At 59.7% G+C, this 10663-nt stretch overlaps 3 protein-coding genes across 3 annotated transcripts; 1 reads left to right on the forward strand and 2 right to left on the reverse strand.

The window, feature by feature from the left end:
- Positions 1-339: 339 nt before the first annotated feature.
- On the reverse strand, positions 340-3909 carry JDV02_003435 (uncharacterized protein). The gene is made up of 2 exons (XM_047984562.1): positions 1338-3909; positions 340-1285 (listed from the first exon to the last, which is right to left on the reverse strand). The coding sequence occupies exons 1-2, from the start codon at positions 2982-2984 to the stop codon at positions 782-784; spliced, it is 2151 nt and encodes a 716-aa protein (XP_047840536.1). The 5' UTR covers positions 2985-3909; the 3' UTR covers positions 340-781.
- A 1821-nt stretch (positions 3910-5730) lies between these two features.
- On the reverse strand, positions 5731-7737 carry CCT2 (T-complex protein 1 subunit beta). The gene is made up of 4 exons (XM_047984563.1): positions 7612-7737; positions 7397-7548; positions 5949-7323; positions 5731-5896 (listed from the first exon to the last, which is right to left on the reverse strand). The coding sequence occupies exons 1-4, from the start codon at positions 7612-7614 to the stop codon at positions 5837-5839; spliced, it is 1590 nt and encodes a 529-aa protein (XP_047840537.1). The 5' UTR covers positions 7615-7737; the 3' UTR covers positions 5731-5836.
- Positions 7738-7892: 155 nt separating this feature from the next.
- Positions 7893-10663, forward strand: PRT1 (Translation initiation factor 3 subunit b). The gene is made up of 3 exons (XM_047984564.1): positions 7893-8433; positions 8498-10031; positions 10091-10663. The coding sequence occupies exons 1-3, from the start codon at positions 8162-8164 to the stop codon at positions 10529-10531; spliced, it is 2247 nt and encodes a 748-aa protein (XP_047840538.1). The 5' UTR covers positions 7893-8161; the 3' UTR covers positions 10532-10663.

The following is a 10663-nucleotide window of genomic DNA, read 5'->3' on the forward strand; positions in this document are numbered from 1 at the left end:
GTTTTTGTCTGGCTCTCGCACTCCCGCGGCGGCGGGGGTGAGCTGGGTCGTTTGACGTTGATTGTCTAGCGTCACGTGATGAATTCACCAGCGGCCAATGTCGCACCGCCAACAAACCATGACCAACACTTCACCACAAACCAACGAGCAAGCACTTTTTTTGCAACAAGGGTTGGAAACACAGTGTGCTCCATTCTATCATTACGCGGCATAGTATTCACGCTCCTTAATATAGTGCCCTGCGGTCGGATTATTTGGACAGGCGTCCGTCACCGTCTCAGTGCAGGAGATCATGAACAGGGCCACAGTCAATCACCATAGGAGGCGCGGAAACGAGATGCGAGGCAGCGTAAATGTGTACGTCAGTTCATAACTATGTGGCTCAGCCGTCTCGGAGCATAGCGCTCTGGCGTGAGCATGGATCGAGCCTCCGCATCCAATGGCTCGTCCGATCCTTTGTGTCCCATTGACTGGAATAAGATTAAACAATACAGCCAGTAGCCTCCTGCTGTCGACAGCACGGAGCTGTTGGCGAGAAGAGAAGAAAAGAGTTATCCAGTACCACCCAGCAGCCTCGCGGGGCCCTGGAGGCTCTCTCATGTAAAAGGCGGCAACGTGCCGACAATGTGCCGGCCATCGCCAGCTTGCTGCCAAGCCGTCGACACGACGCCGGGTGTGGCCGCCATGCTCCGTCTATACCCTGATGTACATTACCCGCTGTAAATGAGACTCAGATGATTGTGTCATTAAGATGTGGCGGAATCGTCACGGAAACCGTGCATCACGCCTTTCCAGCCTCGCGGACCGACTGCATGAAGCGGTCTTCCGCCCCAACGTCGCCGATGGCTCGATTCGACGACTTGGGAGCATTTCCTTTGGCTATTACGGTCTTGATTTCGTCCGCCGTCTTGCTGCCCAGGAGCGCCATCTCGCGAGACAGAAGCACGGCCACCGCGGCGCGGACAAGTACCGCATCGCCTTCGAATACGTATACATCCCACAAGCGGGCAGCTTCGTCGACGGCAAGATAGCCAGTAAAGAGGCTCGTGAAAAGATCGCCAAGATAGAAATCGGGGTCCACGTCACCCATGGTCTTTGTGAGATAATCGAAGAGCGTGGTTGACTTGTGGCTGAGGGTTTGAAGGACAAGGTTGTACGCGGATACCTGGGCGCCATGATCCGAGGTGAAAAAAGAGAGCGGTAGTGGTCGGTTAAGGACGTTGGCCAGGGCAATAAACGCAGCCTCCGGAGTCGGCAGGTTCAGCAGCAGAAGCGCAGCGATAGTCTGGGATGCGGTCAGTCAAGGCGGGTCAGTGCGAACGCGGCTGGCAACTCACGTGGCTGCCAGAAACGTAGCCGATGTCGTTTCTGTACATGGCGTACGCGCTGAGCACATCCACCAAAGCCTGGTGCAACGGGCCGCTGACTTCGAAGATGCGAAGGTCCCTCCACGTCCTCTCGCCTGCGTCTTTGCGAATCTGCGTAAACCATTTTGCCCTCTTCAGGTCCTCTGGGTCCCCCCTGTCGGCTTTGACGCGAACTTCGAGCTCATTAGCCCTCGCCAGCGCCGTCTTGAACGAGGCCTCGGTGAGCCCGAGCTCGTTGCCGATGGCCTGAGCCCAGACCTGACCGCGGCTGCGTGGGGCAATGCCCTTCCACCACATGTCTCGCGTCCTCCTCTCCCGGATCGCCTCGTTCCAACGCGGGATGATGTCGTTTTCCCAAATCTGCATCGAACTCGCGGCATTGTTGTCTCTGGATTCCACCTTGGACCGGCGAGCGGCTTCGCGGCGCTCGTCTGCTTTGGCGCTGGCGGCCACCATTCTCTGGTACTCCCTGAGATGGCGCCGCTCCTCGGCAGGGTCTTTGGGTGGCAACCAGGATGGCCTGGTCCGGCTAAGGACTGCCTCTTTTTCCTTGGAGATGGGCAGCGGGTCGACCATGATATTCGTGCGGCGTAGGGGTGGCAGCTCGGGCGTCGACGACTTGACGCGTTCCTTTTTATCGTAGAAGTAATCGACGGGCGGCTGGCTCGAATTCCACGTGTTTGGTCGTCCTGTTGCGGACGGTCGTCGCGCGTATTGTTCGACAATCTCGTCGGCATGCTCTTCGAGCTTCTCCGTGAGCGCCCTGGCCTCGGCACTGAGCTCGGCGTGGGCGGCATTCCAGCTGAGGGCCCGATTCTTCAGAGGGCTAGGTGGAGGCTTATCGAGCCCGTCAGCCCTCCAGGAGGCCGGCCGCAGGCAACCTTGGGCCTGGGCAACCGGCGGCGTGCCGTTTCCGACGCTCCGGACTCGCTCTTTGGGAGCGCGCTCAGGAGACGGTGAAAGTGAAGGAGCCCGGCTTGGGGGCCTTTCGCTGACGGGACGAGGAGATATGGGGACATTATCGAGAAAGATGCCGTCGGGGATGTCGTCGCCATCGTCTTCGTCGCACTCGTACTCGAGCTGTTGCGGCGTCTTGCGGTCCCGGTTGGCCTGCCAGCTGCCTCGCCTTGGTCTGGGCAAGAAGTTGGGATCTCGGGCACCGAGGGCCAGACCGGGACTAGAGCTCCGGTGCCGGCGAGCAATGGGGAGCGATGCCGTTGAGTGCCCCTTTGTCAGGATCAGCGAACGCGGGTCGGTCAGGCCGGAGGTGCTGGTACTCCTCGGATTGGAGGCGTAGAGGCTATTGTGCAGATTAGGGAAGGAACGTCGAGGCCGTGGCACTGGCCTTTTGTTGGCAGCGAGCTGTCTGGCCGAGGGTGCCGTCGGAGAGGGGCCGCGCCTGACAGAGACGTGTGATGGGCTCTTCAAAGTCGAATTATCGTCATCGAGGCCAATGTCTTCGAAGTGGCTGATGTCGGCCAGGACGCTGCCGTCGTCGCTATTGAGGGAGTGGAAGGAGGACGACTTGGAGCTCTTGGACGCCGTCATGCCAGGCGGAGAGCCGGGGCTCGACAGAATGGTAGTGGTGATGGAGGTCATGCTCTGTTCGCGAATCATGGCTGTGTATGGCTGCTGCTGTAGTGCCGAAGGTGCATTGCCAGAGGCTTGCAGAGAGATCTAGCTGGACGCCACGCTTCCCTTGCCTGCGTGGGTGCTGCAGGGGCGGCGGGCGGCGTGGGGCGGGCGTGCTGTCGCGTGTTCGAGAACGAGGGGCTGATGCTATTCGGGACGACGTCGTCGATATCGGCAATGGAGACTGGAGATATGCCCACGCGCGATGCAAATGGCCAGGAGACGCCAGAACCGCGGCCGGCACGCGATCGGGGTAGGAACGTGGAAGAGGACGCTGGCCGAGTATAAGTTTGGCTGTTGGGCGGAGACGGAGACACTTTGGGCGGCGTCAGCGGGCGTCGATGGCTGAAACGGCGGCAACGATTGAATGCCCCTTTCGACGAGCGATGGTGAGAAACGGCACGGAAGAAGAAAGCGCGCAAAAATGGTCGGCAGCACCAAAAAGTCGTAGCGTCGACGGGGTCTAGTTTTGAACGAACGAACGAACGAAGGGAATGGAATGTAACAGCAAGGTCGATTGAGACGTGTTGGGCGGAGTAATAAGGGGGTACGTAGCGGCAGGCGGGGGGAAGGAAACAAGAGAAGAGAGGGTGAGGAGGACCAAAGAAGCGGTCGGCCTCGAGCGAGAGACGTGATGATGACGAAGGACGAACAAACAAATAGGAAAAGGAGAGGACGGGGGGCCAAGTGGGTGGTGAATGGGAAACAGAGCGGCAGAGGAGGTGGGAGGCAGGGTGGAGGGCGAGGTCGAGGAGGAGATGGGATGATGGGATGGATAGATAGGCTTGCCCGATGGACAATCCAATCCTGCCAGGGGCCTGCCCTGGTTGAGGCGGCCGCCCGCCGTCTGTTTGGTGGGTGCCCTGCTGTACGGAGTACCTCGCCCAGGAGGTACTAACTTGATGGTTGGAGGATCCATCCATCATCCATGGAGGAGGTGGAGGGAGCCGGGCTGTGGATGGCGGGCCCGTTCAGGGCAGTTCACCACTCCGCTGCATTGCTCCAGGGCTAAAACGATGGATGTGCTGCGGGCCGGTTGCAGCACCGCTGGGGCGCCAAAGTTATTAGCACCCGCCCGACCTCACCTCCTCCGATCATGAATGGAAGCCTCCTATCCACCGCCCGGGTGAGGTCGGGCCCACTAATAATTGATCCTCAGTGCGCAGTTCTTCCCAGGTTCCAGTTTGCCAGTGCAAGGCGGGCGTCCCGTCTGCTCGATCTACTACCAAGCCCGTGCTAGGTTGGCGCATGGCCCGACCGAAGCTTGTCCCGACTGAGCTGCTCGCGGTCGAGGCGCGCGCCAAATCGAATTGAATTTTTGGCCGTCGATGCAGACCGGCCGCAGCACATGCCAAAGCGTCGTCCTTCGTCCCCTCCAACAACTTACAGGCGGAACCAGGCCCAGCGTGGTGCCTCCTCCCTGCGAGGCGCAGCCAAGCAACGGAGGGCGGCCAGCGCACATCGGGCTTACAGTACTTCGTAGTACGTTAATAACCAGGATGCTGGACCAAGGCACCTGGCGGATTGGTAATTGGAAACTGAGGTACCCTATTGTCCCCGCCGCCGTTGTTGTTGTTGTTGTTGTTGTTGGCCGCGGCGTGTCCTGCTGCTTCCTCATCCCGTCGGTCGACTCTCGGTCTCCACCGTCTTGTCTTCTTCTTCCCGCCCATCCCGGGCCCCTTGCCTCTGCCGAACCAGGCCCAGGATGGCGGCGTCTTGATTTGGTCGGCGAGGTACCGCTGCAACGTTGGTACCCGTACAAAGCACTAACCTGATAACTCTCACACATCAGTGCGCTAACACAACAGCAGCCACCTGACGATGGGCTGTTGACGTGCAGGGCCTGTTCGCCCTGAGTCCAGCCAGCGTTTCCGCGCCAGGGTTCGTCTCAATCAGCCACATCGTCGATCGCATCCCTCCCACAGACACGCCTGCCTCCCCGCGGAACGTCATAAAGTACGCACAATGCCTACGTACGTTCGCGCGACCCTGTGAATGCGCCATTCCAGTCGCGATTGTTCGCCCCGACGCGTAACAATGAGACGGACGCGAGCCCGCTGGCGGCGCAGCCCAGGGACTGAGACATTGTCGTACTGCTTTGTGCACACGTACGTACTACGTACCGACGTAAATGAGTCCCTGTCGTCGTCCTGTGAATCGCCCGCTCGTGGCGTGACCGCTGTCGCAGCCCCAAACCTGACACTGGTCCATCCGTCCAAGCCCCTTGTTTCCCCTGTCCAGCGATGGGGCGCTTCTTGAGCAGCCGCACAGACCGATGCCGTCTCATCTGCGCCTCCGTCGGCACTCCCGTCGACTCAACTTTCTGCGAGGGGCACCCGCCGGGCAACCCGTATACTATCTGTTTACAATACACGAGTACTGTACCTCTTCGTTTGTACTTCGCCCTCGTGCGCAGGAAAAAAAAACCACCGCCTAGAAACGCCCAGTGCTGGTGTGGGACGCGATCGACTGGGGCGCCCCTCATCAGCCTGAAGTCTCGGACGAACCCAAATGGGGGGCCGTTCCGCTCCACTCCGTTGCTGGTGCCGCCAGATCGATCGCGAGTGCCAATGCATCCATCCTCAGCTTGTCTGTGTCGTCCATGGTGTCACAGAAGGCGTGCCACTGCCGCAGCCGCCTGCCCAGCCTTGCTTGCCTCGACGTCCCAGGCCTTCCCCCAGCTCCAAGCCGGCTCGCTCAGTCACGTTTGTTTGCGGAGGTTGACGCTGTCGTGTGTCCAGGCTTTTTGTCTTTCCATGCCACCCATTCTATGGTATCTACATTACAGAAAGGTGCTATCATGAACCCTCTACATGTCTGCGGCCACGCTCTTCGCCTTACATCCGCTCGCGTCTCCGAGGTGCGGCCCGAATAATGTCGTCTACCCTGAGCAGTAACTGTGTGCCTGTTAGTCTTGATCATCTCCATCGCGTTCGGCATGTCTCTTACCTCGGCGGCCTCGCTGGCCGATGAAACAACCGCCTTCTTCAGCTTGTAGCTCTCGATCACGCCCAGGTCGCGCATGTCGGCGATGCCACCCCCTGGCGTCATGAGGTCCAGTCCGTACGTCGTCAGGCCGTCGTAAATGGCCTTGCGGAGGCGGGCCACCAGGTCGCCCGAGTCCAGGCCCGCGTTGTCAGCTAGAATCGTAGGCAGTTGTCGCAGCGCTACCGCGAAGCTCGATACGGCCATCTGCTTCTTGCCCTCGATCCGCGTGGCTGCGCCTTCGACCGCCTTGGCCATGACCATCTCGCCGCACCCGCCGCCCAGCGTCGTCCTCGGTTCCAGCACCGTCTGCGACAGCACCGCCAGCGCATCGTGCAAGCTGCGCTCCGCCTCATCCAGCAGCTGTTCGGTCGCGCCGCGCAGCACAATCGTGCACGCCTCACCAGCCGAAACACCCGAAAACTTGATCAGTGTGTCCTCGCCAATAATGACCTCCTCAATCAGGTCGCATTGACCCAGCTTGACCTGCTCCGGGTGGTCAAACGTCGACGCAATCTCGCCGCCAGTGACAAGCGCCAAGCGCTCAATGCCGTCAAAGTCGGCGTGCTCGATAGACATGATACCCGCGTCCGTAAATAGCTGCTCGGGCCAGTTGTAAATGAGCTGTCGGTTGATGAAGCAGTTGATGCCGTGAGCCTTAATCTTGTCCACCTTGGCCTTCATCTTGTCCTTCTCCGCCTTCTCCAGCTCCGCCAGCTTGCTCGTCGACCCGACCTTGACGCGGGCACCAAAGATCTTGACCTTGTCCGTGTCCATCGACGTATTCGCCACCAGAATCTTGGCCTTTTCTAGCCGCTTGGGCTGGTTCACACCGATCTTTTTGTCGAGGATGAAGCCCTCGTCCAGGTACGACTCGCTGAGCTTGCCTCCCGCCTTCTTGATAATCTGGATGTGGCTGAGGTCCGACGACTTCTTCAATCGGAGAACGGCGTCGCAGGCGAGCTGGGCAAAGTGGTCGCGGTCCTGGGCCAGGACCTTGGAGCTGAGCGTAGTGCGAGCAATGGAGAGCAGGTCTTTGCGGAAAGCCTCGGGGCTCTTGCTGTGGTCGACCGCCGACTCCTCAAGAGCCTTGAGCGCAGCCTTGCTGGCTATTCTGTAACCCTCAATAATTGTCTGGGGGTGAATCTTCTTGTCGACGAGCTTCTCGGCCTCGCGAAGCAGCTCAGCAGCCAGAACAGCCACGGACGTCGTGCCGTCGCCGACCTCGTCATCCTGCACCTTGGAAATGTTGACCAGGACCTTAGCGGCGGCGTTGTCGAGAGCGATGGACTTGAGAATCGTAGCACCGTCGTTTGTGACCATGATTTCGCCGGTCGAGCTGCGCATCGCCCATGTTAGGGGAGTGGAATGCGATGAGGGGTCTCACGAGGCGGTGGTAGAGGCCGACTTACGCAGACTGTAGGATCTTGTCCATGCCCTTGGGGCCCAAGGTACTCTTCACCAAATCGCCGACGGCGATGGCGCCAACGAAGGCGGCGAGACGCGCATTCTCGCCCTTTTCCTCGGTCGTGCCCTCCTCGAAAATCTGCGTCGGCTGGAAAGACTAGCACGAAGGTTAGCAGCTCTGAGGACGCGGAGAGACTCAGGGGTAAAAGAAGCAGCATACCATGGTGGCTTATGGGACGGCGTAAAAAGAGGGAGCGCAGTCTCAAAAGTCCTTGCGGTTGACGTTGTGCTGAAAGTTGACCCAAGGCTGCCGTTGCCGTCCGTGATTCCAGGAGCTATCTCGAGGCCCCTGCTGCTCCAACGCGGTGTACCTCAACCCCAAGGTAGCTGCAAAATCAACCCACCCCACCACCGTCAACGGGCCCACGTGACTTGCCCCTCGGCCGGAGAATTCGCGGGCCAGGAACATCGCTTCTCCGCCGCACACTTTGTGGGAATCTGAAGAACACCAAATTTGTGCAGCATCGGCCCCGACGACGTCGACCGCGCGATCCCAGCCCAGCTCTCCCTGCGCCGCTCCGTTGTCTCGTCCTCGACAACACGCGCAGTTTTCGGCTATTTTAGACTCGATCGTCTCGACTACGCGAGACTTTCCCCAGACACGACGCTGCGACGTCCTCACAGTCGCGGCCTTCAAATTTCGACTTCGCCCAAGCGGGGCAATTTTCTGCACCCCTCCTTGAACGCCAAAGCGACAAAGACTGCCCAGCATGGCGCCGTCCTTCGACCACCTGCGCGAGGCCGACCTCGACGATGACGAGTTCAACGAGGATGAGATCGACATCTCAGATCTGCGAGAGAAATTCGAGGTGCAACTGGAGATGGGCTACGACACGTTCGTTGTGATCGATGGACTGCCCGAGGTTACGGAGGACCAGAAGCCCAAGCTGGTCAAGTTCTTGTTGAAGAAGCTCAACACGGTTGGAAAGACGCGGGAGGATTCGATATACATGCCCATGGGCGAAGATGGAAAGTCTCTTCGGTTAGTCCGAGACCCCACGAATGCTGCATCTAATGGAGCACTGTGCTAATGTGCCGACCGACAGCTTCGCTTTTGTCGAGTACTCATCCCCTGCCGAAGCCGCCGCTGCCACCCGCCAGCTCGACCTGGTTCCCCTCGACAAGAAGCATACCCTCCGTGTCAACAAGATGACCGATATCGAGCGCTATGGCGGTGAGGGCCGTGTCGACGAAAAGTACCATGCCCCCCACATCGACGAGTTCGCTGAGAAGGAGCACCTTCGATGGTGGCTTAAGGACCCCTCGGGCCGCGGCCGGGACCAGTTCGTCATGTACCGCGGCGAGACGGTTGGTGTCTTCTGGAACAACGACCGTGAGCCGCCCGAGAACATCGTTGATCGCCAGCACTGGACCGAGACCTTCCTCCAGTGGTCTCCCCTCGGCACATACCTGACCTCTATCCACGCTCAGGGTGTTCAGCTCTGGGGTGGCCAGTCTTGGTCGAGACAAGCGCGTTTCGCGCACCCTTTCGTCAACCTGGTCGCTTTTTCTCCCACCGAAAGGTACCTCGTCACTTGGTCTAACAGGCCTATTTCGATCCCTGACTCTGGCCACCCGTCTCTCTCGATTGACGATGACGGCAAGAACTACGTCATCTGGGACATTGCGACGGGCACTCCTCTGCGTTCTTTCGCCAACCTGGATCTCCCTAAGCCCGAGGAGGGCAAGCCTCAGCCTAAGCTGCAGTGGCCCGCCTTCAAGTGGTCAGCCGACGACAAGTACGTCGCCCGTCTGAACCAGGGCTCTTCCATCTCCGTCTACGAGCTGCCGCGGATGAACCTCGTCGACAAGACGAGCATCAAGATCGAGGGTGTCATGGACTTTGACTGGGCACCTGCGACGCCCCAGCGCGACGGCGTCAAGTCGTACGAGCAGCTCATCTGCTTCTGGACCCCCGAGCTTGGCAGCAACCCGGCCAAAGTCGGCCTCATGAGCATCCCCTCGAAGGAGATTGTCCGAACCCTCAACCTCTTCAGCGTCAGCGATGTCAAGCTGCATTGGCAGTCCGATGCCACCTACCTCTGCGTCAAGGTCGACCGCCACTCCAAGTCCAAGAAGTCGCAGGCCACAACGCTGGAGATCTTCCGTGTCAAGGAGAAGGGCGTGCCCGTCGAGGTTGTTGACACCATCAAGGACACCGTCATCAACTTTGCCTGGGAGCCCAAGGGCGACCGCTTCGCCATCATCACCACAACAGAGCCCGTGGGCGTGACCGCCGTGCCACCCAAGACGGCGGTTGCCTTCTTCTGCCCAGAGAAGACCAAGGGCCCCATTGCCGGCAACTTCAAGCATCTCCGGACGCTGGAGAAGAAGAACAGCAACGCCATCTACTGGTCGCCGCGGGGACGGTTCGTCGTCATTGCGACCATTGCCAACCAGCAGAGCTCCGACCTTGACTTCTTTGACCTCGACTTTGAGGGCGAGAAGCCCGAGTCAGACAAGGACCTCACTGCCAACCTGCAGTTGATGAACACGGCAGATCACTACGGCATCACGGACCTGGAGTGGGACCCGTCGGGCCGATTCGTGGCCACCTGGGCGTCCGCGTGGAAGCACTCGGTAAGTCATGGCCCAACGCGCCCGCGAGGCTTGTTTTGGTTGGCGCTAACAAACGGCAGATGGAGAATGGCTACCACATTTACGACTTCAAGGGCGAAGCGCTGCGCGAGGAGCCCATTGACAAGTTCAAGCAGTTCCAGTGGCGGCCGCGCCCAGCCACGCTGCTGACCAAGGAGGAGCAGAAGCAGATCCGCAAGAACCTGCGTGAGTACAGCCGGGTATTTGAACAGGAGGACGCGGACCGCGGAGCGTCTGCGGACCTGGCGGTGGTGGAGGCACGCCGGCGCATGCTGGAGGAGTGGCATGCCTGGCGCGCCGAGGTGGAGGAGGACTTGGCAGAGGAGCGGGCAGCGCTCGGCCTGCCGGCAGACCCGCACGCGGCGCTGCTCGAGGCGAAGACGAAGGAGATGCAAGGCTCGGGATCGGGTGCCGAGAAGGACAGGGTCATCGAGGAGATTGTGGAAGACGTGTTGGAGGAGAGCGAGGAGGTGCTCGGATAGAGGCGGGCGGCTTACAGCGTCTTTGCATGATGACACTCACCGGGGTTGCATTTCGGTTGTACTGGTAAAAAATAAAGTAGTCGGTAAGACTAGGAGCACTAGGGCTCCAAAATGACATTACAACGAACGAGA

The sequence above is a fragment of the Purpureocillium takamizusanense genome, chromosome 2 (assembly GCF_022605165.1).
Source record: "Purpureocillium takamizusanense chromosome 2, complete sequence".
Taxonomy (NCBI): Eukaryota; Fungi; Ascomycota; class Sordariomycetes; order Hypocreales; family Ophiocordycipitaceae; genus Purpureocillium; species Purpureocillium takamizusanense.

Excerpts from the sequence above, each read along its gene's own strand:
- JDV02_003435 (XM_047984562.1), bottom strand. The coding sequence starts at position 2,984 with ATGATTCGCGAACAGAGCATGACCTCCATCACCACTACCATTCTGTCG. Across the intron at positions 1,286-1,337 it reads GCTACGTTTCTGGCAGCCAC|ACTATCGCTGCGCTTCTGCT; the intron begins GTGAGTTGCCAG and ends ACCGCATCCCAG.
- CCT2 (XM_047984563.1), bottom strand. Across the intron at positions 7,324-7,396 it reads GACAAGATCCTACAGTCTGC|CTCGACCGGCGAAATCATGG; the intron begins GTAAGTCGGCCT and ends GGCGATGCGCAG. Across the intron at positions 5,897-5,948 it reads CGGCCAGCGAGGCCGCCGAG|TTACTGCTCAGGGTAGACGA; the intron begins GTAAGAGACATG and ends ACAGGCACACAG.
- PRT1 (XM_047984564.1), top strand. The coding sequence starts at position 8,162 with ATGGCGCCGTCCTTCGACCACCTGCGCGAGGCCGACCTCGACGATGAC. Across the intron at positions 8,434-8,497 it reads GAAGATGGAAAGTCTCTTCG|CTTCGCTTTTGTCGAGTACT; the intron begins GTTAGTCCGAGA and ends GCCGACCGACAG. Across the intron at positions 10,032-10,090 it reads CGTCCGCGTGGAAGCACTCG|ATGGAGAATGGCTACCACAT; the intron begins GTAAGTCATGGC and ends AACAAACGGCAG.